Here is a 25,384-nt window from a genome sequence, read left to right as displayed (position 1 = left end):
GCTTTTCAGTAGCACTAAATTCCGCAGTGATCAAACCCTTTTCATTGTTGCCCCTCAAAAAGTGATGCCTAACATCCATGTGCTTAGTTCTTTTGTGATGAACTAGGTTCTTGGTCATACTAATTGCACTAGTGTTATCACAAAATATGGGGATACAACTTACATCAATTCCGAAGTCCATTAATTGATGTTTGATATATAATAATTGAGCACAACATGATGCATCAACAATATACTCAGCTTTAGCAATAGACAAGGCCACATAATTTTGCTTTTTGGTGGCCCAAGACACAAGACGTGAGCCAAGAAAGTGTGACATACCTGAGGTGCTCTTTCTATCCACAAGAAAACCTGCATAATTAGCATCAACATATCCTACTAAGTTGAAATTGCTACCTTTTAGATACCATAGACAGAGGTCAGTGGTACCTTTTAGGTATCTCAAGATCTTATTGATAGCAGTCATGTGAGATTCCTTTCGATTTGCCTCAAATTGAGCATAAAGGCCTACATTGAAAACAATGTAAGGTCTACTAGCAATGAGATATAACAAATATCCGATCATTCCCCTACACAACTTTTGATCAACATATGAACCAGGTTAATCAATGTCCAACTTTGTGGTTGTTACTATAGATGTGTCAATTTCTTTGGAATCTTCCATTTTAAACCTTTTAAGCAACTCTTTCACATACTTTTGCTGATGGATTATAGTTTTATTTGAATTTTGTTTAATTTGTAAGCCTAAAAAGAAATTAAGCTCACCCATCATACTCATTTCAAATTCACTCCACATTAGCTTAGCATATTCTTTACTTTACATATCAGTAGTTACTCTAAAGAATATACCATCAACATATATCTGAACTACTAAGAGATCTTTACCTTTTTCTTTCAAGAATAAAGTATTGTCAATTTTACCTCTCTTGTACCCATGCTCAATCAAGAATTTTGATAATCTTTCATACCATGCTCTTGGTGCCTTCTTGAGCCCATAAAGTGCCTTGTCAAGCTTGTACACATGATCAGGACATTCCTTGCTTTAAAAGCCCGGAGGTTGCTTGACAAACACGTCTTCCTTTAGATAGCCACGTGGCAACCTTCCGTCTGCCCAACGACCTATAATGCTAGTCACTACTCCCACTGGGGCTAGGAAGTAAGCTGATACCTTCTTCCATAACTAGAGCTTTGGGAAGGAAGAGTTAAGAGGTCCCTATGGAGGATGTGGTCAGAAATCCATAATAGAGTCTGACCACAACGACCGAATTGATTGTTGAGGAAGTCACTCTTGACATTCATCTAATGGAGAGTGAATTTAATGTAAGAAGCAAAAGCTATAAGGAGTCTAGTTGCTTCCAATCTTGCTACTGGAGCAAAAGTCTCATCATATTTTATGCCCTCCTCTTGAATATATCCTTGAACTACCAATCTTACCTTGTTCCTTGTAATTGTTCCATCTTCGTCAAGTTTGTTTCTAAAGAACCATTTTGTGCCAAGTACTGATTTGTCCTTTGGGTCATGGAACAAGATATCAAACTTGGCTTCTCTCAAATTGGTTGAGTTCATCATGCATTGCATTCACCCAATACGCATCCTGCAAAGCCTCACCAACATTTTTAGGTCCAATAAGAGATAATAAAGCATCAAAAGCACAAAGATTATTCAAAGAAGATTTGGTTTTGATTCCAAAGGTTCAGTAAGTGATTATGTTCTCAATGGTATGAGAACTTTGATACTTGTAAGGTTTTACAACCAGCTGGTCCCCTAGATGTTCCTTCAATGTTTTATTGTTGAGGAACAAGTTCATGGACAGGTTCCCTCGAGGTTTGAGGATCCGTTCCTCTTTGTTCAGTTCCCCCTGTCAAGTTACCCTAGGTGGAAGGACCTGTTCCATCACCTGTTCCTTCCTCTGGTACAACTTCTGTCTGGGTTGTGGTTTTGTTTGAGTTTCTTACCAGCCCAATTGTTTTATCATCATGTTCATGCCTCTTAGAAAGAATGTTAGTTTCGTCAAAAACCACATGCACACTTTCATCTACACACATAGTTCTTTTGTTATAAATCTTGAGAGCTTTACTATGTGAAGAATATCACAAGAATACTCCCTCATCACTTCTGGGATCAAACTTAGCTAGGGAGTCTTTACTATTATTGTGCACAAAGCACTTGTTTCCAAATACCCTAAGATGGGATATATTTGGATTTCTCCCTTTAAGTAACTCATAGGGAGTCCTCTCAACAGGAGGTCTAGATGCACCTATTTATGATGTAGCATGCAGTATTCACAGCTTCTGCCCAGAAGCTATGGGGCAGTTTACTAGAAAGAAGCATAGTCCTAGCCATTTCTTCTAATGTCCTATTATGTCTTTCAACTACTCTATTTTGTTGTGGAGTCCTAGGAGCAGAAAAATTATGATTTATGCCATGCTCATCACATAATTCAGCAAATTTAGCATTCTCAAATTGAGTACCATGATCAGACATAATTGATACAAGTTGATTACCTAGTTGTTTCTGAGTTTTTCTAACAAAAGAAGTGAACATGTCAAATACTTCATCTTTTGATGTTTAAAACAGTGTCCAATTAAACCTAGAGTAATCATCAACAGGCATCAGATCTAAGTTCTAAGACAGTTGTGTCAAGTTCATGAACCTTGTTCTTCAACACATCATTTTCACTTTTACTTTCACTAGCCCTAAGTTTCAGGTTCTTGCACTTAGCTTTTAAAACCACACATTCTTTTGACATCTATTCCTTTTCATTATTTACATCCTCATATTCATCAGTTAACTCTAGTAGAAACTCAGATAACCTTTTTTAGACAAAAATTTAATCTTGTCTTTGAGATGAAAGACACTTACCTCTATTTCTTCATCAGATTCTCCAATGGCCATAAGTACTCGTTCATCATCATCATTATCATCATCTAAGCTTTCATCTAAGCTTTCTCCCCAAGCCGCGACCATAGCCTTTGTTGATCCTTTGTTGTTGCCTTTCTGGGGTTGAACCTATTCCTTCTTCCTGTTCCTTTGTTAAGCTCATTCCTTCTTCCATTCAATTTCCCATAAAGGAAAGTTCTTGATGTGGTGATCAATCTTTCCAAACTTGTAGAAGCCATCATTGGTTTTCTTCTCAGAAGCTTTTGATTTGTTGTAACTTCCACTTCTTGAAGAACTCTTTCCTCTCCTCAGGTACTTCTTGAAGTCTTTGGTGATCATAGTCATTTCATCATCTTCTAGATCAGAACCTTCAGTGATTCTGCGTGCCAAGCTCATTTCCTTCTTAGGTACATCCATCTTCATGGTTTATCTCCTAAGTTCATAGGCAGTAAGATTCCAATCAATTCATCTAGTGGGACAGTGGTAGTATTCTTTGATTCCTGGATGGCAGTGATCTTACTCTCCCAAGTGATAAGCGAAATCCTAGTAAGTATTTTCTCGACTCTTTCTTCTTCAGCAATAATCCTTCCAAGAGACTTTAGCTCATTTGTCAATGTAGTGAATATTATGTACATGTCTTGAATTGTTTTTCCATCCTTCATAGCAAAGTTCTCATACTGAGAGTATAGTAGAGTTCCTCTAGATCTTGTCACCTGAGTTGCTCCTTCGTGAGCCACCTACAATGTGTTTCTAATTTTCTTAGTAGAGGCACAACTTTTGATTCTGCTGTACTCATCCGGACCAAGTTCACAAACAAGCTATTTCTTGGGTTTAGCATTCTTTTCCCACTTCTTCAAGTCCTCAACAGTGCAATCCGCTCTTGTCTTTGTCACATCTAGTCCTTCAACATTTTTCTTCAATGTAGCCAATGGATCATCAGTGACAATGTCCCATAACTCATAGTCCTCTCCTTGAATGTGGTCTCTCATTCTGTTCTTCCACCAAGAGTAGTATTGGCTATTAAAGAGTGGTGGCCCAGCAGTGGATTTTCTTTCCCAGTTTCCAGGTGGTGCACTCATCTTGATCTTTTCCTAAGGTGTTAGCCTTTTCAAGGATAATCCGCTCTGATACCAATTGATGTTTTATACTTCAATGCCACACAAGAGGGGGATGATTTGTGTGGTGTCCAATTTTTATGTGCACGGATAATAGAAGGTCCTGGTTCTTCTATGTGTTCCTTATATTACTATTGAGGAAATAATAAATGCAGAAAGTAAAGAACACACGTATTTTTACGTGGAACATACCCGGCTCAAAAGGTGAAAAAATCACAACCTACGACTCAGTAGGAATTTACTTCACTAAATCACTGAACCAAAACAACATTTACAAAATTCTTTGCAAACCTAAGGATTACCTTTAATCCCTTTGGGGCAACCAACCTCCAGTTGTTGCGACAACTTCAAGTTAACTCTAACTTGAATACTACACTCAAAGTACCTAGTACAATTACTTCTAGATAAAGCTGAAAGGTACAATTCAAAAGCCCTACTATAATGAAATTAGAATATATGACAGACACTTGGAACTGGTTCTTCTATCTGATTCATTTAGCTTCAGGTTCGCACACTTGAATCACACAAGAATTGCTTGCAAAATGCCTTGCTATTTTGCTCTCAACTCATGTTTAACTTTAGTATTTGTGTGCACCTATAAAATGAGATCATCTGAAATATATAGAGTTAGTAAAATAGGAAATAACTAGAGTTCCAATGCTATACTCTTCCTTGATGGAAGAGTTCTAGTTATCTTCAACTTCTAACTCTTCCCTTATCTAGGATAGAGCTCTCTTCGAGTAAGGGGTCCTTCTCCTTCTCACTTATGCAACCTTTTGCTTAGGAGATATCAGATATAATAACTAAATCTTATCTCCTTCACGTGCATCCCATATGCTCAAATCTGCCTATGTTTGTGTACACTGTATATGGACATGATTCATGCTTGAGTTTCTTTGTCAATCATCAAAACAAACTTTACTTGGGCCTACAGGATCAAACTACCCTCTTTGAGCCGAAATGAGAAAACCTGGAAAAAGTTTTACACTTTCTGCGTCGCACAGTGCTACACACCCTGCATCACATTAGTGTATTTTGCTCGATTGTAAACTCTATGTACTTAGCTTATCTGACAAACTTTTGCACTAATGCGTCACACCCTTTTGTGCACCTTGCGTTGCATTAGTGTATTTTCCTGTCAGACCCAAAATCTTCAAGTCTCTGATCTTCTTAAACTTCTAACGAACTTTTGTACTAATGCGACGCTCAATACCACGCCTCATGTGATGCACTAGTACACTTTACTCTAGCCCATGTGTTTTTTTTCAACTTTCGTATGCAGCACAGTCCACGAACCCCGGATATAGTCCTAGATAATCAATTGAAGCTTTTACTCATACTTCGAAGCTTCATGTTTTATTATGGCTCTAATTTAAGTCCTGAACACACAAACAACGTCATAAGTTCAAATTTCTCATAATTAAGCTCAAACACGATTGAAATGCAATCAACAATAGGTGAAATTAAGACCAAAATCCATGCTTCTAGCCTACCATCAGGGGGCGCCTGTTGCCAAACTAGGTGCCAAACTTCCTAAAGTGTTGCTAATGGCATCATGGGATGTGCCTAGCTCTAAATTGGGCATAAAATTTTTCACTTTTGTGTTCTGCTACCTTTAGCATTCTGAGAGGGGCTTGGCTCCAAGCTGGACGATAAAATCATATTCCCTCCAAATTCTTCCGTTTTGGCTTCAATTTGCGCGCAACCTCTCCAAACACTTCTGATTAACTTCTACATATATAAGCACCATAATTAAGCTTGAGTCAAAAATATTCACACTAAAGATAACTAGATCGAGACATAATGTAAGACAAATTACATGCAAAAGTATAGATTTTTAGCCAAACATCAACATTCCCCTATGATCAGTATATAAGTATATGTTGTAGTTGCTTCAATAATTGCAGTGTTGTTGTAATCAATAAAATTAGGATCATAGTTGTTCTGTAGAAATTGAGGACTACACACCAGATTGTGCTGACTCTCTTGCAGAAATTTAGAATTCTGTTTTTCTTTTCTTTTTGTAAGTTTGTTAGCTATCTTCAAGTTCAAACTTGTTTAGTATAGTTTAAGCAACATTTATTGACAGTTAATTACTGAAGTCGTGTATTTAAACAAGTTGTCATAATCAACAAAATAGACCTTTCAAGCTACTTTATTTGCTCTCTACTGTCAAAAGCATTAACAATATAGTTAAAGAATATCATTTATAAGCATTTTATACTAACAAGCAAGCTTCGGCGGCCGCTCGACCTAGCGCGTTAGCCCCAGTACTATAGGGAAGGCCTATGCGAAGAAAAGGCCTGCCCATCATCAAAGCAAGCCCAAGTCCATGCAAGAAGGCCCTCCAGATCTGTCCAAATTCAAAGCCCGTCAAAGGCATATGAAATCATGCAAAGGATCCGAGCCCATCCAAATGATGTTCAGCGGGCTAAACCCAAGTAGCTCTGGCCCATGATCTAAGAGGCCCGAAACTAGTTAATCATGCTATCCTTACTTCCGTTATGGAGGGTGCGGGTAGGGGGGACGGCGGGGAGGCCGGCTCCACCGGTTGGTTGCCGAAGATGACCCCTCGCCTTGGTCTCCAAATAAGTTTTTATAATAGTCAAAAGCACCTTAAAACCACGAATAAGTTGGAGATGAGGGTGATGAGTTGGGATCCTTTAAGGCGGGGGCACGGGGTTATGGTCTTGTTACTTTATGTTTCGGAGTCAATTGATCCCTCGATCAAGTCCTAACTAGAAATATCTTAAGAGAAGAAGAGAAATCATTTGGATTCGAGGCGAAACCCCTCTCCTTACAGTCAAGTGACTTTCAGCCCCTCTCCGCCGTTACGGAGTTCTTCTACTCATTGTAATTTAACAACCTTCTAAGGGGGTTATATCAGTGGCAAATCTATGTATGGTGGAGAGGGTTGGAGAAGGTTCAATTCTTTGGCGAAAATAGAATCAAGCAAGGAACAACAACAACAACCCAATAAAATTTTACTAGTGGGGTCTGGGGAGGGTAGTGTGTACGCAGATTTTACTCCAACTCCGAGGGAGTAGAGAAGCTGTTTCCGAAAGACCGTCAGCTCAAGAAGACAAAAGTAGACAATATCAGTACCACCAATAGAAATTATAAGAAAATAACATCATGAAAATGAGAAAATAGATGCAAAGTAAAAGAAATAGACAATACATAGACCTGGCACTATGGAAAACGAAAGCGTAATAAGACGCAACATTGTCACTAACTGACTTCGCCAAAAGCCCTACCAGACTAGCAACACAAAGGTACGAAGGAAAGACTCAACTACGTCCTAACCTACAACCCTAATACTCGATCTCCACAGCTTCCTATCAACGGCCATGTCCTCGAAAATCTGAAGTCTCGTCATGTCCTGCCTGATCACCTCTCCCAATACTTCTTAGGTCATCCTCTATTTCTTCTCGTGCCCTCCAAAGCCAGCCGCTCACACCTCCTTACCGGAGCATCTAGGCTTCTCCTTTGTACGTGTCCAAACCATCTGAGGCTCGCTTCCCGCATCTTGTCATCAATAGGAGCCACGCGCACCTTCTCTTGAATATCTTCATTCCTAATCTTATCCATCCTAGTGTGTCCGCACATCCACCTCAACATCATTATTTCTGCTACTTTCATCTTCTGGATATGTGAGTTCTTAACAGGCCAACACTCAGCCTCATACATCATGGCCGGTCTAACCACCGTTTTGTAAAATTTACCTTTGAGTATCGGTGGCACTCTCTTATCATACAGGACTCCAGATGCCAGCCTCCACTTCATCCACTCCACCTCAATACGGTGTATGACATCCTCGTCGATATCCCCTCCCCTCTGGATAACCGACCCAAGGTACTTGAAATTGCCACTACTTGGGATGACCTATGATTCAAGCCTCACTTCCACACCCACTTCCCTCGGCTCAGTGCTGAACTTACACTTCGGGTATTCTGTCTTCGTCCTGCTCAGCTTCAAACCCTTAGACTCAGGAGTCTATTTCCAGACCTCCAACCTCTCGTTAACACTGGTTCTCGACTCATCAATCAGAACTATGTCATCGACGAATAACATACAGCATGACACCTCCCCTAATATGGTGTGTTAACACGTCCAGAACCAATGTTCCCTTCGCCATAAATTGTATTGTGTAAACAGAGGAAAAGTAAATTTATTTAGTTATATATAAACTATTGAACCATATTGACATAAGGAAATGTTCTAGCATTGTGGCAAAGGAGATTCAAAAATTGCTTGGGTCACATGTTCATCAAATCCTACGTTTGATATTTTAATATTTTCTTAAATCCGCTTATATAAAATCTTGGCCCTGTACTGATTCAATTGATTTAATAGGATATGATCTCCGTCTAGTATCTGAGTGAAAATTTTGACACATTCAAAGAGCTGTAAATGTATTCAGCCAATTAAATTCATTTTCATATGCCTCCAGAAAAATTACGTTGAACCATTTCCTACCTTATAATAGGTGGGATTCGATTGTTAGATATGCCCCTGCTCATGGGGTTTTTTTTGGGGGTTGGGGGCGGGGGGTGTAGTGTGCACATAAAAAAAATCCCTTTCAGTAGGGACACATGAAAGGGAATCTAAATGCAAAGGACCCATTTACTGAAGGAGGAGAGGCCTAGTGGCTCACCTCACAAAAGGAAATCAAAATCATGAGCACACCTATCTTGTTAATATCAAGAAGAAAAGTAGCAAGATTTGGTATCCCGCAATAATCACATGAAAGCAAATCTGGTATGGGAAATACCAAAAACTGCCCCACTACTGCTAGACAATGACAAATTTTTATAAGGAACATATTGTCATTTCATTTTTAGATTTCTCATTGGTTGATAAAAGCATAAGCTCCCAAAATACTTTCAATTGGCAATTCATAAAAAAGAAACATCTACTCTGACTTTATACATAAATGCTGAAGAAAAGGCAATTTTTGAAATCACAAAATTTTCCATCCTGTAAAAGACAAGGCTAGAGAAGGCACTAAAGAACTTTCTCGGATTTTGGTTCTTAAAGAAAGAAATTATAAAAGTGAAATGAAGAAAAATAAATAAATGTTGTGGCTGCAATTTGTCCACCAGTTTCTTCCAACCCCACCACCTTACCAATCACTTTCAGTTTCAATACCCTCACTGAAGGGTGTTTTATTGTGTCTATTTAGTGGATTAATAACTCATTCAGACAGGGTTCACCCATGTGGGAGAATTAAGTTCTGTGACGTACAGATTTTACATTAGTGGGGTTAGATAGATTCCTTAATAAGTTTCTCCTAGAAAAAGAGCTCATTTTTTGCTTCTTATGGTCTGATCATTCATCTCATATATTAAAGAAAATACATTTGTAGTTACTTAAGAATATAATTCTGTCCAACATGTAGAGATATCTTTTTTACTTTATTAAGTTGATGAGATTTGAAGCAATGCTTTTATTTATTCTGATACAATATTGAAGTGTTTATTTATTCTGATACCATATTGAAGTGTGTTTTCGCTAACAGGGAAAGCTACATGTAGCCATCAAAGGATAAGATTAATCCCTAATACACTGCTGTCCAAGAAATACACGATAACATGGCGTTTTAGATAGGAGACATATTGTGGATAGTAGTTTGAAATATTTGAGAAAATGTCAAGTGGTGGTTGTAGCATAGTATGGTTTAGGAGGGATCTGAGGTTAGAAGATAACCCAGCACTGGCTGCTGGAGTGAGAGCAGGTGCAGTAATTGCATTGTTTATATGGGCTCCTGAAGAAGAAGGATATTATTGTCCTGGTAGGGTATCAAGATGGTGGATTAAACAAAGTTTAGCTCATCTTGATTCCTCTTTGAAGAGCCTTGGAACTTCCCTAATTACAAAGAGATCTACTGATAGTATTTCTTCTCTTCTTGATGTTGTGAAATCTACTGGTGCAACTCAGGTCTTTTTCAATCATCTATATGGTTAGTTCTGTTCCAGTCAGGGATGCTTTATATATAATATATGCTGCCTTGTTTTTAGTCTTTCTCTTCCTTTTATATAATATGCCTTAATTTTCTCATTCTTGTCTTTACTTTGTGAATACTCTATAGATCTATAAACGAGTAGTAAAAATAGAGATTTCTACTCCTTAATTGAAGATTAATAGATAATTTTAATATTGGACTGGGATGGGCTTAAATAAAGTGATATGATTTTCAATTTCCAAATTTTCTTGCTGTTTTCAATCTATATGTTATTTTAATTAATTGAATCTGGTAACTACAATATGTCCTCTATAAGGAAAATAATGGATTGTCCTTTACAGCTTGTTTGGATGGTTGTTACCCATTGTATCGTATTACTTAAAATACTATGTTTGTTTTGATTACAACAACAACAACGACCCAGTATAATCCCACAAGTGGGATCTGGGGAGGGTAATATGTACGCAGACCTTACCCCTACCCCGAAAGGTAGAAAGGCTGTTTCCAGGAGACCCTCGGCTCATAAAAAGCAACAGGAGCCGATATATTAGTACCATAAAATGCATAATAAAATAACAGCAATATAAGAGATATGAAATACAGAATACGAAATACGAAATAGATGGCTGGTATAGTAAAAACTAGCAGGTAAAGCCCTGCATCAATAGACGACCAATGACATTCTTAGTCTAACTCCTAACTGGCTAGTCTCACTTTATTGTGCTGTAGAAATATTCACAACTTTCCCCTAACCTACAACCTTAATGCTCGACCTCCATATTCACAACATTTGATTGTTACTTAAATTTTATTGTATCGTATCGTTAATTCCGTTGTTACATAACGACGAATGTGCCACTTTATGTAAAGACCGCTTTGGTGTGGTCGCGTCGTTACCTTGTCTTTTTCTCTCAATCTCACCCTTCATTATTATTAAATAATTTTATTTTATCATTTACCCTACCTTTTTATATATTGTATCATAATTTTTCTTTGTATCATAATTTTCTTTATAATATTGCAAGTTTATTCTTCATATTGTTGGTGCGTGATATCATGAAACGATGGCAAACGATATAATCTATCCAAACATTGTATTTATCAAAAGATACAGTACAATACAATGCAATACAGTATGATATACGATACATTATGAAACGATGTGTAACAACCATCCAAACAAGCTGTTAGTAAATAGTAATTGAGTGATAGCTACAATGTTCGTATGCTGGTTGTCTGAATCTTATGTTGCTCATCTGGATTGCTATTATATTTTCTATATCTTTTTTTTTGTATAATCTGTTATTTAGCAAAAGAGGGATATCCTCAAACACTTGATCATATGCTCGTGAAAGAATTTTATTATACCAGAAGTTGATGGCTTCTCATTTTTCTGAAGATAGGATTATAAACAAACCATTATCTTCCATGACCATTGAATTCATCGAGTAATTCTAATTAGTATTCTATTTTTTTTCGCTTTAGACCCAATATCACTTGTCAGGGATCATCGTGCAAAGGAAGCCTTAACAGCTGAAGGTGTATCTGTGCGCTCCTTCAATGCTGATTTACTATACGAACCATGGGAAGTTGTCGATGATGAAGGTCGCCCATTCACAACGTTTTCAGCTTTCTGGGACAGATGCCTTACCATGCCTTATGACCCTGAAGCTCCACTTCTTCCACCTAAAAGGATAATATCTGGTTTGTCCTCTTCTGCGCGCTTTCTTGCCTTATAGATATTGTTCATGTTTTTACTATACGCACATTCAATTTAAATAACTTGTTCCTCTTACCATTTTGTTCCACTAATCTAGCTAAAAATCAGATAGAATCCCTTAAAAGGTATTAATGCAGTGCCCCACTGAAATTATTCTATTGTTCATTTCATGGATATTATCAAACAATTTATCTAGTACTCGTTTACCTGTTATGCTCTTAACATGGTATGCGACAAAAAACTTCCAGGAGATGCATCAAGATGCCCTTCAGACAACTTGGTATTTGAGAGCGAATCAGAGAAAGGAAGCAACGCACTTCTTGCTCGAGCGTGGTCTCCTGGTTGGAGCAATGCTGACAAGGCACTGGCTACTTTCATTAATGGACCATTAATTGAGTATTCCAAGAATCGTAGGAAAGCTGATACTGCAACAACCTCATTTCTGTCCCCACGTTTACATTTTGGTGAAGTCAGTGTTCGTAAGGTATTCCATCGTATTCGTATCAAGCAAGTTCTCTGGGCCAATGAAGGAAACAAAGAAGGTGAAGAAAGTACCAACTTGTTCATCAAGTCCATTGTCCTTAGAGAGTTCTCAAGATACATGAGCTCTAATCATCCTTACAGTCATGAAAGACCACTACTTGGTCACCTAAAGTACTTCCCTTGGTTAGTAGATGAGGGCTATTTTAAGGCTTGGAGACAAGGTAGAACAGGTTATCCTTTGGTTGATGCAGGTATGAGAGAGCTTTGGGCTACTGGCTGGCTACATGATCGCATTCGAGTTGTTGTTTCTACTTTTTCTATTAAGGTTCTGCAGCTTCCTTGGACATGGGGAATGAAGTATTTCTGGGACACTTTGTTAGATGCAGATCTTGAAAGTGATGCTCTCGGTTGGCAATATATTACCGGTACCCTACCTGATGGTTGTGAGTTTGATCAATTTTATAATCCACAGGTATGTCCTGGTAATAATTTGGGAAGGTTGTTTTCTTGTAATTGGATACTTGCAAAAATTGGAACTCTCTCCTTTTCACTTTCTATATTATAGAAGTACCTAAGTTGCTCGGAATCTTCACTTTCGGTGCCGCATCCGTGTTGATATGACGTGGGTGTGGGATCCGTACCGAATATGGTCAACCAATTTGTGTGCTTTGACCAAAATCAATGGAGAAATTCAGGACAAATACAATAATTTCTGAAATCAAATCAAAAGATAGGGTGAAAATGGACTTATATATTAAAATTTTTATGTCAGTACTTTTCCTTTTATCTTCCTCTCGGATTCTCCTCTTGATCAATATCTTTTTCCTTCTCAGGATACCTTGTAAGATTTTCACATAATATCTCATAATTTAGATTGTGTTGAGGGTCTACTCGAAATAGCCTCTCTACATTCACTGTAGGGGTAAGATTTGCATACTATCATAACCTCGCCAGACCTTACTTGTGGGACTATACTAGGTTTGTTGTTGTTGTTGTCTCATATTTTAGACATATTTTTTTCTTTATTTTTAGATATTTGAATTACTTTTAGCCAGAGGCGGATGCAAGGTAAAAGAGCCGGGTTCAATTGAACCCATAACTTTTGACGCTGAGTATAAATTTATGTGTAAAAATTTATTAAAGTTGTAACAAATAGTAGATCTGAACCCATAACTTTAGAAATATAATGGGTTCAATACTAAAAACCTTAAAGTTTAGATCATAAAGGATCCAACCTCTAGATCCGCATAGAGAAGTACTCACTTACATATTAAAGCTTTCATCCTATCATGGATTATTCTAAGTGCTCTAAGGCTGGTTTTACTTTGAAAAATTGACTGTACACTTTCATTGTTTATTGTCTTTACTGCAGTTTGAGGGATACAAGTTTGATCCTAAAGGAGAATATGTTCGCCGATGGCTTCCTGAACTTGCTAGACTGCCCACTGAATGGATACACCACCCTTGGGATGCACCAGAACCTGTACTTCAAGCTGCTGGCATTGAGCTTGGTTACAATTATCCTCTTCCGATTGTTGAAATCGATGCAGCAAAAGAAAGACTAGAAGACGCCCTATCACAAATGTGGCAGCGTGAAGCAGCTACAAGAGCTTCTATTGAGAATGGAATGGAGGAAGGACATGGCGACTCTACCGATTTTGTCCCAATAGCATTTCCTCAGGCCATGCAGATGGAAATGGATCCTGAAACAGCCAGGAACAATACTACAAGAAATGCTATTCGATGTTATGATGATCAGATAGTCCCTAGCATGTCATCTTCTTTTTTTAGAACTGAAGATGAAGAATCCTCTGTGGATATCAGAAATTCAGTTGTGGAGAGTAGAGCAGAAGTTCCAATAATGTTGATGTATAACTGATGAACCATGAGAGATATACACTTGATAGGCATTATGCAAACAGTTTAAACCAACACCACTCCACCACATTTTAGTTATGTGGTAAGTAGGAGGATTGGAGGAAGAGTGAAGATTCAACAGCAGAATCTTCAAGCAGTAGTATTAGAGAAAGGGATGGAGATGTAGTTCCTGCATGTTGAAGTCCAAGCTACTCGGATAAATTTGCTGGTGGTGTCAATGGTATGGGGACCTTATCTTACTTGCAAAAAGGCATTGGTTGTTTCATCAGTTAATGAATTGTCAGCAGCTTTATCAAACAGGGTAAGCAAACTATACAGATATGATTCAAATTGGTATTTAAAACTACAGTCATATCTATATGATGCCTCTTTAGCGGACCTTAGGTTGAGAAGATGCATTAATAGTTATGATTCAGATTCAAAGGATGTTGAAGCTTCATGGAACTTTCTTAAGTTGTCATTTATGTACTTGCTAATACGTGATCATATTTGCGGTATAATGATAACTAGAAGGTGGCTAATATGGCCATTCCGATTATCAATCAGCACATTTAGTATGGGATCAATATTTACCTGCTGTTTTCTCTCATAGTCTGACATGATCAGCTGTAAATGTGTGTCTATAATCTCTAACTGGATGAGGTGATACGTCTGGATTCTCTTTCCCTACTCCTTATCACGTTTGTACCATGTGTCTCCGCTGCATAATATAGATGTTCTCACAAGTCCCAATAAGCGTCAAAAGGGGTTGAAGTCCTCTAGAAGCTAGTATTTATATGCCCTTTTTGTTTTCTTTCCAAGCCTAAATTTTCTAAAACGATGACATCTAACTAAACTATCACCAATGTTTAGAAAGATATTTGTGGGTACAATAGGTTTATACACTGCGTATACACTATCCTCCTCAAACCCCACTATGTGGGATTACATTGGGTATGTTGTTGTAGTAGATTTATACAATGTTTGAAGAATGTAGGTGACAACTAGCTGCTTCATATCCATTGCTTGGGAAGTTGGATTTGAAAAAAGCAAAGAGAAGAGGCTATCAACTCATCTTTTACATTTTTAGCTTGGTGTAGTACTGCCTGGGAAAATTTGTGGCAGCTCAAAACTATGTGATCTTAAGCGAGATGTTCTCAGATACTGGTAAATTCACTTTTAGGATTACTTGGATATAATTCCTTTCAAAGGCATCAGAAGTATACGGAAATCTTCAAATAGTTAACGCAATAGGTTTTTAACAAACTATAGACTGACAAAGATGCAATCTTTCTTCGTTCTCCTAGAGCAGGACAAATCACATTTTGGCATTCATGTGATTTCACCAGTACTTTTAGGTGTTGCATGATGTCCCACTTGTAGGCATAATGCATACATCTTATGCTTCAGATCGACTGTAGTGCTTTGCTCATGAGCATTTCCTGCTTTGGTTGCCGGAGAAGGCTATATATCCCAGTTGCTGTCATGGCCCCGAGAATTGGTGCAATAACAAAGATCCATTGGTTCTTATAGACACCTGAGACTATTGCAGGGCCTAAACTTCTTGCTGGATTCATTGAAGCTCCAGTTATTGGCCTGCAAATATGAAAGTCAGCGACAAACTGATCTATAAAATATGTTATACTCTCTAGATTTGGAGAAACATCAAGAGTGCATGTTGAGGTGTGATTTTACCCTGCAATGAGGACTTCAAACAATAGTGTAACTCCAATTGCAACTCCAGCTAGCTCTTTGCTCTGCAGTTGAAGATAGTAGACTGATTAGGAAGACTTCCTAGTTGAGTAGATAATAGGAACTAAAGCTAGCGATTTTCAGATTGATCAAACAAACAATTTTAGATGCTTAACGAAATTCTATACTGAAACTTCTAAAGAAGATAGTCCTTAGTGAAGGCATACCGCTCTATCGTCAGTAGCAGCTCCACATATCACAAACATTAAAATGAGAGTCATTATGAATTCCCAAGTGATGGCTTCAAAATCAGTGACTGGATTTTTGTACTGAGTAAGTGTTGGTAGTATGTCACCTTGGTGATTAAATAACACTCTCAAGGTGAGACATGCAAGTGTAGAACCCAAGAATTGAGGAAAGACATACATAGGCACCTGCAAGAAAGAACACCAAAGAAGTGACAGAATGTACCTGCCTCAAAATGCATATAACTGTTGATTGAGGGCAGCAGCAGCAGGTGCAAGTACACCCCTTGACTAAATAGACAGGTAATACATTTGTGAAAACATATACTAATTAAACTAAACTTGACTATTATCTTAAAGAAGTACTAGGTGTAATAGTATCTCACACTATTAAGTTAAAATTGTAGACCTGCTTATGCTTTCACCCCCTCCTCCAAATATAGATAGATGCACAACTAGTGCACACATTGGACTCGTGTATAACAAGAATTCAATGATGTTTAGTAAGTTCTTACATGCAGCAATGGCAATTTGCGAGCAGCAGCGAAGGCAATTGTGACTGCAGGGTTGAAATGGGCGCCAGAAACGTGACCAAGAGTGTATATTAATCCCATAAGAGATAAGCCCCATGCCATTGCTATACCCACAATAGTAAGTGTCCTTTCTCTATCAACAAGTGCTGATCCACAGCCCACAAATATGAAAATGTAGGTTCCTACCAACTCTGCTATAATCTGCTCATGTGTGAATAGGCATGGAATAAAACAGTCGTTGTTAGTAGACGATATGAAGTTGGGGGAAGGGGGATTGATGAAGATATAATTAAGTAAATAAAAGTGTATTCTCTCTCACAACTTAAACATTTAAATGATATAGTCACGCAATTCAACATGGTTTCAAAGCAGACATATATATCTCAGCTTCAAATCTCACTGTCACCCTTGATCAAAACTAACTTACACATGCTTGGCTCATTAAAGAGAATCAGACACGTCAGGTGTCGTATTCAAGTATTAAGTAAATAAAAGTGTGTCCTCTCAAGTTAAGCTTTAGATGAGATGATCACACCATTCAACTGGAATAAGGACGCCCTACCTTTTGGAATGAAGACATGAATGTTGCAGCTCGAGGAGAGAATTCTTTCATAGGAGAGCGAAAGGAGCCGTGTTTCCCTTCTTCCATGTTAGAAAAATCAGCAACAATTCCAATTTTCGAGGAATTGGTAGAGACTATAGAAGTTATGCTGGCCATTTTTACAAGTTCAGGAGTAGTCTACCAATCATCACTAAATCTTGGTTCTTATACTATGTGGTATTTGACTTGGCACAAGGAATCGATCACCAGATATAATTCTTGATGTGACAGAGTTTGTTAAACAAGAATACTCTTAAGTGTAAAGATAAACCTCGGATACTTTTGAAAACAAGTATTAAGGTGTTAAAATATGGTGTGCCGAATTTTAATGATGTTACATGCATGTTCTTATAAGGACAAAATAGATTGTTGAGTCAGAAATCCTGGTAAGTTAATTCTATTTGTTATTTGAAGCCGGCACTTGTTGGAAGATGAAATTGCAGGCAGCTAAAAGCCTGGAAGTTGAATTTAAAAGGAAAAATAGAAAAACTAAGTACAAGCCGGCTAGTGAAGTGAGTTTGAATGATAGATACTGATATATGCTGCATTTTAAACATAGTTCTATATCCTCGTGAACTATTTTTTATTAGGCCGTTTGGTTTAGAAAAGTTGTTCATCATTTTTCTTTTTGAAAAAAGTCACAACCAAACAGAAAATATGTCTTTCTTTAGCTTATTACTTATAGACAACAACAACAACATTAACGACCCAGTATAATCCCACAAGTGGGGTCTGGGGAGGGTAATATGTACGCAGACCTTTCCCCTACCCCGAAGGGTAGAGAGGCTAGCTTATTACTTATAGAAACTCCTAAAAATGAAAATTAATGGAATATTAATGGAATCGAACCACATACAAAGTGCTCCAAGTTTTCGTACTTTTGGAGAACTTTGTGCTATCAAGGAGACGAAAAACTATTCAAATAAAAGAAGAAAAGGTCGCCTATTGCTATTAAGTACTTCTCCATTCTCACCTCTTTCAGTAGATCCAAATAGCTCAATTAGGCTCCACGCCCCGCGAGGAATAAACAATTTCAGCCAGTATTTTCAAAATGGTGTTCAAAATTTCAGCAGTACCATTTTTGGTTGGGAGTGTTAGGACATATATTATTAACCATGCATTTAGATATAGTATATTCTAATAATTGTCATGGTTAAAAGTCTAGGTGAGAGATTGTTGGGATAAGGAGTGGCAAACTGTCTGGTCGTGTCGGATATGGTTCGAGACGAAAACGGGTAATAAAAAACAGATCAATTATCCGACCCGACCCATATTTAATACGGATAAAAAACGGGTTAACCGGCGGATAATATGTGTTACCCATATTATCCATGACTTCTTGTATATGATCACTTTTGGAAGAATTCTTAGTGTCCCTAACTTGAGGACACATGCGGATTTAGGATTTGACGACTACGGGTGCCACTATCTAAACCTATCATTAGTGAAGGAGGTTGAATTATAGTGTACTAGTGTATATTTAGTTGTTTCGATATTAAATTACAGTGTATATTTCGTCGCTTAGATCCATTTGACTTAATTCGGCTTGGTTCGATTTGATTAATTCTAAATTACTTTAGTTCGATTTACAAGATTTTTATGCATGAATAAATACATTATCACCAAAATAAATAAATTTTGTCCAATTCGATCTAATTCTCTTGATTCAAATTCTATTTGTTAATGCGACTTAAAAATATAAAATAGAAACAAATTCTTTTAATCAACTATAACTAGATTAATATTATGTCTATCGATGTCATCATTCTACAAAACATGAATTCAAGGAAAAGATAATATTAGATGGATAAAAAGAGAGAAAATGATTCAAATCACATATATTTGAAAATCTAGAAAGAAAGAAAAAAGGAATCAAACATATAATTTAATAAATAATAAAAATGGGGATGTACAAAAAGAAAGGAAATACAAAGATGGAAAAATAAAGAAATCTAAGAAAAGGTACAAAAAGAAAGACTGGAAAAAGCATCAAAGGTTAGTAACTTTAATTAAAAAAAGATTAGCAGAGCCTCACTTGCATCTTGCATGGGGAAGTCGGTAGTTTAACCATGGCACCTAAAGTTACTTTATGATTGAGTGTGCCACTCTTTAGTTATATAGATTCTTATGTAAAATATCAATATATACATAAAATTTTCTCCGAGCGTCCGGGTGGCGTGAAACCCCGAACCCACTACATAGATCCGCCCATGCTTGAGAAACTTTTAATTTGAGGCTTTTTAAATGTAAATGTTAGACACATTGGTCATCCGTTGGCTAAATGGATAATATGGTTTTTATCCATATTTGACCCGTTTTTAAAAAGTTCATTATCCAACCCATTTTTTAATGAATAATATGGGTGGTTAACTATTTTCTTTTAACCATTTTGCCACCTCTAATTGGGATATATACTATTAACCATGGATTTTGGTTTGGATACATTACTTATTATGGAACAACTGTTTATTCAATTTTAATAAAGTTTTTAATAAATCATATATTTGTTTGTGTCCTTTACTTATATAGTAGATGATTTACTGTACAGAGTTTAGCTTATACACGGAAGATTAAATCATCAGTTCTTATAAATATAAAGATCATGTTCACAATCTAATGATGAAATTGGACAAACCAGCAGTAATAATTGTAGCGCAAGATTAAACATAATTTATCTTGATTATGGGAACGGTTTAATTCCGACTTCTTGTGCCAGTACATTTTGTATGTATTGAACGGACCAAGTAGAGATAAGTATTCTATACTGACCTAATAAAACAAATTCTCTAGTCATTAAATGTACTTATACTCTTAAACTTGATATAATTATTATTAGTTGTGTATACTATTATTATTATTTTAATTTATTAAAAGGCGAGATTCTTTCGTAGGTCAATATGCCTGGTAAATTGGACAATAATGATATACATTGACAAAGTAATAGCTAGTTGATGGAATCCATGTCTCGGTCTAGAGATTGATGATACACCTTTATGAAAGTTTATAAGTTTTTATTTGTAAACCCTGCAGGTGGATTTTGTATCCGTCACGTGAAATAAGTTAAGCGAAAGTCTAAAGGAAATAACCAATGAATTAAATTGTCAGTAATTTAATTTATTTGATTAGTATCTGAATCTTAACACGGGGAGTTAAATAAGGTTTAATGGAAGAATTTTGAAATTGAACTTGGGAGTGCAGTTATGAATTTTTAGTGGAATGATTCGTAATTTATTATGGTAGTATTAATTCAGATATTTCGAATTAAGTCCATAATAGGAAGCCTCGTTAATTAAATACTACGGTCTCAGCTGTGCCCGAATAATTAGAAATTAAATGGATTATATTTCTTGGTGGAAAAGAAAACTCAACAGGTTTTGGAAAAGGGTTTAACCCTTAAAACTTGTGCTATAAATACATAAGGTTTTCCACCTAGAGAAGAGATAAAAAGTGGCCGAAAATTTCAGCCATTTTTCCTAGAAATTTCGCCCATACGAAATTACTATTTCTGGATATTATTTGGGTAACACAGTAAAAGATCATGCATGGAACGTTCGTGAATTATGATCGCACTGGTGATGGTGATTTTATTGAATTGCTGTGGAATTGGTGGCTCACGTGATAGAGAAACTTTGTTCACGCTTCAAAAGGTAACCCGTAAAATTCCATTTATACTATTATTGTCTATATTACATGTAAGTGATCCTCGCTATTTGTTTCCGCTGTTCATACCTGTTTTCCAGGGAGGACTAAGTTTCTTCAAAAGAGTTAAACTCACACAGGATCCTATGGAAGACAGTAGGTTTTGGAGGAGTTACGTAGTTTACGTTGTGTCGAAGAAGCAAAGATTCTGATGCATAAACATAACTACGAAATTGATACTATAAAAATCACTATCATGCACAAATTACAAGAAACATAGATCTACTAATAAAACATCCATAATAAGCAAAACCAGAGTACCATCATTTAATTGAAAGCAGTTGGAACTGTTTTCAAAAGCAGGCACAATACAAGCCGATAACAATAAATCCCTATCTAAAAAATAGGATCTTGTTATGAATAGTTTGTACATTGGATACTACTTTAGATACTACATTGGATGCCTATGTTGTGAATAACTTAAAGATTAAATTTTCTACTTTATGTCCATCATCTTTACTTTTTATGCCTATAAAAGGTCATGTAATTGCAATAGAAAAATACACCAAAGTGAAAGAAGAAAACACGTCTCCATTTTTTCTATCTCTTCTTATTTACATTTTACTGCATTACTTTTATTTTATAACACGTTATCAGCACGAAACTCTAATTTTATTCTTAACTCCCGCTAAGTTGAGCCATATTTTATTAAGGTATGTATCATTATAATCATTTTATTTATGGCAGTACATATCATATGCTCATTGTTTGCAGATTACTTGTGCGCTTGGTCTTCTTAAATAGTTCAAGTACATTGTAGTGATTAAATAACTACTTCCTTCCGTGCTCAACTCTTAGAGGACCTCAAAGTCATCAAACTAGCTATGCACTAATGTCATGGACTCCCTGGATCAAAACATATCTTTAAGGCATTTTGAAGAACTGTGAGAAATGAATTGACAAGCAATAATTTTTTAATTACTTTATATTTATTGGAACATATAAATAATGTTAGTCACGTTCAATTCTATTAACACATATATATCAATAATATAAAGTGAAATGAAATAAGTATGTAATTTCTACTTTATGGCAAGAATAAAATGAAATAGTAGATTGTTAACATAATATAGCTCTATTTTCATTTCTTTTACCTTAATCGTTTTGTATTCATTAATTGTTTATTATTATAATTATTTCTCTAATTTATTCATCTTTTATGATAGTTTTCACTATGTCAAATTTATCAAAACTTGAATTTGTGGCACTTGACATCACCAGAAGGAACTATTTATCATGGGTTCTTGATGCTGAAATTCACCTTGACGCTAAAGGTCTTGGAAATACTATTATACAGGAAATGAAGTATCAAATCAAGATAAAACGAAGACCATGATTTTCCTTTGTCATCATCTACATGAAGAGTTAAAAACTGAATATTTAACCGTAAAACATCCACTTGAATTATGGATTAATTTGAAGGATCGATATGACCACCTAAAACTTACGGTATTACCGAAAGCTCGGTATGAGTGGATACATTTAAGGTTGCAAGACTTTAAAATCGTAAGTGAGTATAATTCAGCTATCTTTAAAGTAAGTTCTCTATTAAAATTATGTGGAGACACTATCACAGATGAGGACTTATTGGAAAAAACATTTTCTACTTTTCACGGTTCAAATGTGGTGCTACAACAACAATACCGTGAAAAAGGTTTTAAGAAATATTCTGAGTTAATCACATGCCTACTTGTGGCTGAGTAGAATAATACTCTATTAATGAAAAATCATGAATCTCGTCCCACTAGGTCAGCTCCATTTCCGGAAGTGAATGTTGTAGCAACATATGATAAGTTTGAAAGAAAACAAAATAATTACCGTGGTCGTGGACATGGTCGTAAACGTGGACGTGGTAGGGGCGAAACAATTATCGTCATTATGGTGGAAATAAATTGGAGAACAATAAGGGTTCTCAAATTAATCATTCAAAAGGTAAAGCTAGTATGTGTCACCGATGTGGTATGAGAGGTCATTGGGCACGCATTTGTCGTACGCCAGAACATTTTTTCAAACTTTATCAAGCCTCCCTCAAGAAAAAAGAAAATAATGTGGAGGCATACTTGACCTTTCAAAATAATGATGATGAAGCAGTCTCTCAAATAAATATGATTCTAAGGCACATCTTGCATATAAAGATGATGATTTTGAAGGCCTAACAAATATTACTCATTTAGAAGTTGGAGACTTCTTTGATGATATTGACTGAAGAACTAATCATCTTACTGGGGAATGAAGCTATAAAAGTTGTTATTTTTATGTTTGCAACTAGTTTATTTTTCTTGAGTGTATTTTTCTAATGCATCATGTGTTGCTAGTTTCTACATTCCTAATGTATTTCTTAATGTTTTTTTCCGCTTGTCTTTCATATTTCTTATGATGTATTATTTGTTTTTTTTATTAAGAATATGAAAATTCCCCAGTCTTCAGTTGGACTCAAGATTAATAAAGATGATATATGTCTTCTAGATAGTGCTACAACACACACTATTTTAAAAGATAAGAGATATTTCTCTTATTTGGTAATGAAAGAAGCGAATGTTAATACAATATCCGGTAGTACAAGATTAATTGAAGGTTTTGGAAGAGCCAATTTATTACTACCAGGAGGAACAAATTTGGCTATTGATGAAGCACTATATTGTAGTAAATCTCAAAGAAACTTATTAAGTTTCAAAGATATTCGCCAAAATGGCTATCATATTGAGACTACAAATGATGAAAAGATTGAATATCTTTATATTACTACAATAATGTCCGGTAAGAAATATGTGCTTGAAATGTTACCTGCTCTTTCCTCCGGCTTATACTACACAAGTATTAGCAGGATTGAAACACATGCCATAGTAAACGAGAAGTTTACTAATCAAGATAATTTTATTATTTGGCATGACCGGTTGGGTCATACTGGTTCTAATATGATGCGTAAAATAATTGAGAATTCACATGGACATGCAATGAAGAATCAGAAGATTCTTCAATTTAAGGAATTCTCTTGTGTTGCATGCTCTCAAGGAAAATTAATTAGACCATCAACTATTAAAGTTAGGATGGAATCCCCTGCATTTCTGGAACGTATACAGGGTGATATATGTGGGCTCATTCACCCTCCATGTGAACCATTCAAATATTATATGGTTTTGGTAGATAAATCTACAAGATGGTCATATGTGTGCTTACTATCAACTCGCAATATGGCATTTGCGAGATTGTTGGTTCAAATAATAAAGCTAAGAGCACAATTTCCAGATTATGCAATTAAGACAATTTGTCTTGATAATGCTGGTGATTTTACATCCCAAGCCTTTAATGATTATTGTATTTCAACTGGGATGACAATTGAGCATCCGGTTGCTCATGTTCATACACAAAATGGTCTAGCAGAATCATTGATCAAACGCCTCCAATTAATTGCTAGACCAATGCTTATGAGAACAAAACTTCCCATTTCAGTATGGGGTCATGCTATTTTGCACGCAGTAGCACTTGTGCGGATAAGGCCCACAAGTTATCATAAAGTCTCCCCATTGCAATTGGCTTTTGGTCAGGAGCCAAATATTTCCCATCTTAGGATCTTTGGTTGTGCGATATATGTTCCAATTGCTCCACCACAACGCACAAAGATGGGTCCTCAAAGAAGGTTGTGGATATATGTTGGATATGAATCTCCTTCTATTATAAAATATCTAGAGTCGATGACTGGAGATTTATTTACGGCAAGATTTTCTGATTGTCATTTTGATGAATTAGTATATCCAACATTAGGGGGAGAAAATAAGCAGCTGAAAAAGAAGATAGATTGGAATGCATTATCACTGTCTCATTTAGATCCTCGAACAAATCAATGTGAAAAAGAGGTTCAAAAGATTATTCATTTACAAAATATTGCAAATCAATTGTCAGATGCATTCACTGACCTACCAAGGGTGACTAAGTCACATATTCCAGCTGCTAATGCTCCAATTCGAGTTGATATCCAGGCAGGACAATTAATTAAAGTAAATGAGTCTAAGCTATGCTTGAAACGTGGTAGACCAATCGGTTCTAAAGATAAAAATCCTCGAAGAAGAAAAGGAGCAAGTGATCAAAGTGAACATAACACAGAGGTAGTGGCTCAGGAAGAGCCCCAAGACGTAACAAATGATAAGACCTTAGGAGAGGTCCAGGTACTTGAAAATAATGAAAATGAAGAGATATCAATAAGTTTTGTCTCAATCGGGAAAATATTGAACCAAAATAATATTGTTATCGATAACATTTTTGCTTATAATATTGTTGTTGAAATAATGCAACAAGATGAGGATCTTGAACCAAAATCTATCAATGAATATAGACAGAGAAATGATTGACCAAAATGGAAAGACGCTATCCAGGCAGAGTTAACTTCACTTGGAAAACGTGAAGTCTTCGGACCCATAGTTCGAACACCTGAAGGCATAAAGCCAGTACGATATAAATGGGTTTTTGTGCGAAAACGGAATGATAAAAATGAAGTCGTTAGATATAAAGCGCGACTTGTGGCACAAGGGTTTTCCCAAAGGCCTGGAATTGATTATATGGAGACATATTCTCCTGTAGTGGATGCTATCACCTTCAG

At 36.3% G+C, this 25,384-nt stretch overlaps 2 protein-coding genes across 3 annotated transcripts; one reads left to right on the top strand and one right to left on the bottom strand.

Moving 5' to 3' along the window:
* The first annotated feature begins 9,121 nt into the window (after positions 1–9,121).
* On the top strand, positions 9,122–14,586 carry LOC107790758 (cryptochrome-1). Of its 2 annotated transcripts, none has more exons than XM_075241446.1 (5): positions 9,122–9,260; positions 9,517–9,957; positions 11,446–11,664; positions 11,929–12,635; positions 13,536–14,586. In XM_075241446.1, the coding sequence occupies exons 2-5, from the start codon at positions 9,645–9,647 to the stop codon at positions 14,040–14,042; spliced, it is 1,746 nt and encodes a 581-aa protein (XP_075097547.1). In that variant the 5' UTR covers positions 9,122–9,260; positions 9,517–9,644; the 3' UTR covers positions 14,043–14,586. The 2 variants fall into 2 exon arrangements, with proteins under 2 accessions (XP_075097547.1, XP_075097548.1); XM_075241447.1 differs by having other exon boundaries at positions 9,200–9,320.
* On the bottom strand, positions 14,156–17,349 carry LOC107790757 (nodulin-26-like). The gene is made up of 5 exons (XM_016612721.2): positions 17,053–17,349; positions 16,473–16,691; positions 15,940–16,146; positions 15,716–15,777; positions 14,156–15,616 (listed from the first exon to the last, which is right to left on the bottom strand). Exons 1-5 carry the CDS (start codon positions 17,206–17,208, stop codon positions 15,427–15,429), a joined length of 834 nt encoding a protein of 277 aa, XP_016468207.1. The 5' UTR covers positions 17,209–17,349; the 3' UTR covers positions 14,156–15,426.
* Positions 17,350–25,384: the final 8,035 nt, after the last annotated feature.

The sequence above is a fragment of the Nicotiana tabacum genome, chromosome 20 (genome assembly GCF_000715075.1).
Source record: "Nicotiana tabacum cultivar K326 chromosome 20, ASM71507v2, whole genome shotgun sequence".
Taxonomy (NCBI): domain Eukaryota; kingdom Viridiplantae; phylum Streptophyta; class Magnoliopsida; order Solanales; family Solanaceae; genus Nicotiana; species Nicotiana tabacum.
The sequence above is the reverse complement of the archived record's forward strand: the minus strand, read 5'-3'. Positions and strand labels throughout refer to the sequence as shown.

Bases quoted from the DNA above. Each gene is read 5' to 3' on its own strand.
- LOC107790758 (XM_075241446.1), top strand. From the start codon at position 9,645: ATGTCAAGTGGTGGTTGTAGCATAGTATGGTTTAGGAGGGATCTGAGG. The intron at 11,665-11,928 runs GTTTGTCCTCTT...AAAAACTTCCAG, and splicing joins ACCTAAAAGGATAATATCTG to GAGATGCATCAAGATGCCCT. The intron at 12,636-13,535 runs GTATGTCCTGGT...TCTTTACTGCAG, and splicing joins ATCAATTTTATAATCCACAG to TTTGAGGGATACAAGTTTGA.
- LOC107790757 (XM_016612721.2), bottom strand. From the start codon at position 17,208: ATGGCCAGCATAACTTCTATAGTCTCTACCAATTCCTCGAAAATTGGA. The intron at 16,692-17,052 runs GTAGGGCGTCCT...ACACATGAGCAG, and splicing joins TCATGTCTTCATTCCAAAAG to ATTATAGCAGAGTTGGTAGG. The intron at 15,778-15,939 runs GTATGCCTTCAC...CTTCAACTGCAG, and splicing joins CTGCTACTGACGATAGAGCG to AGCAAAGAGCTAGCTGGAGT.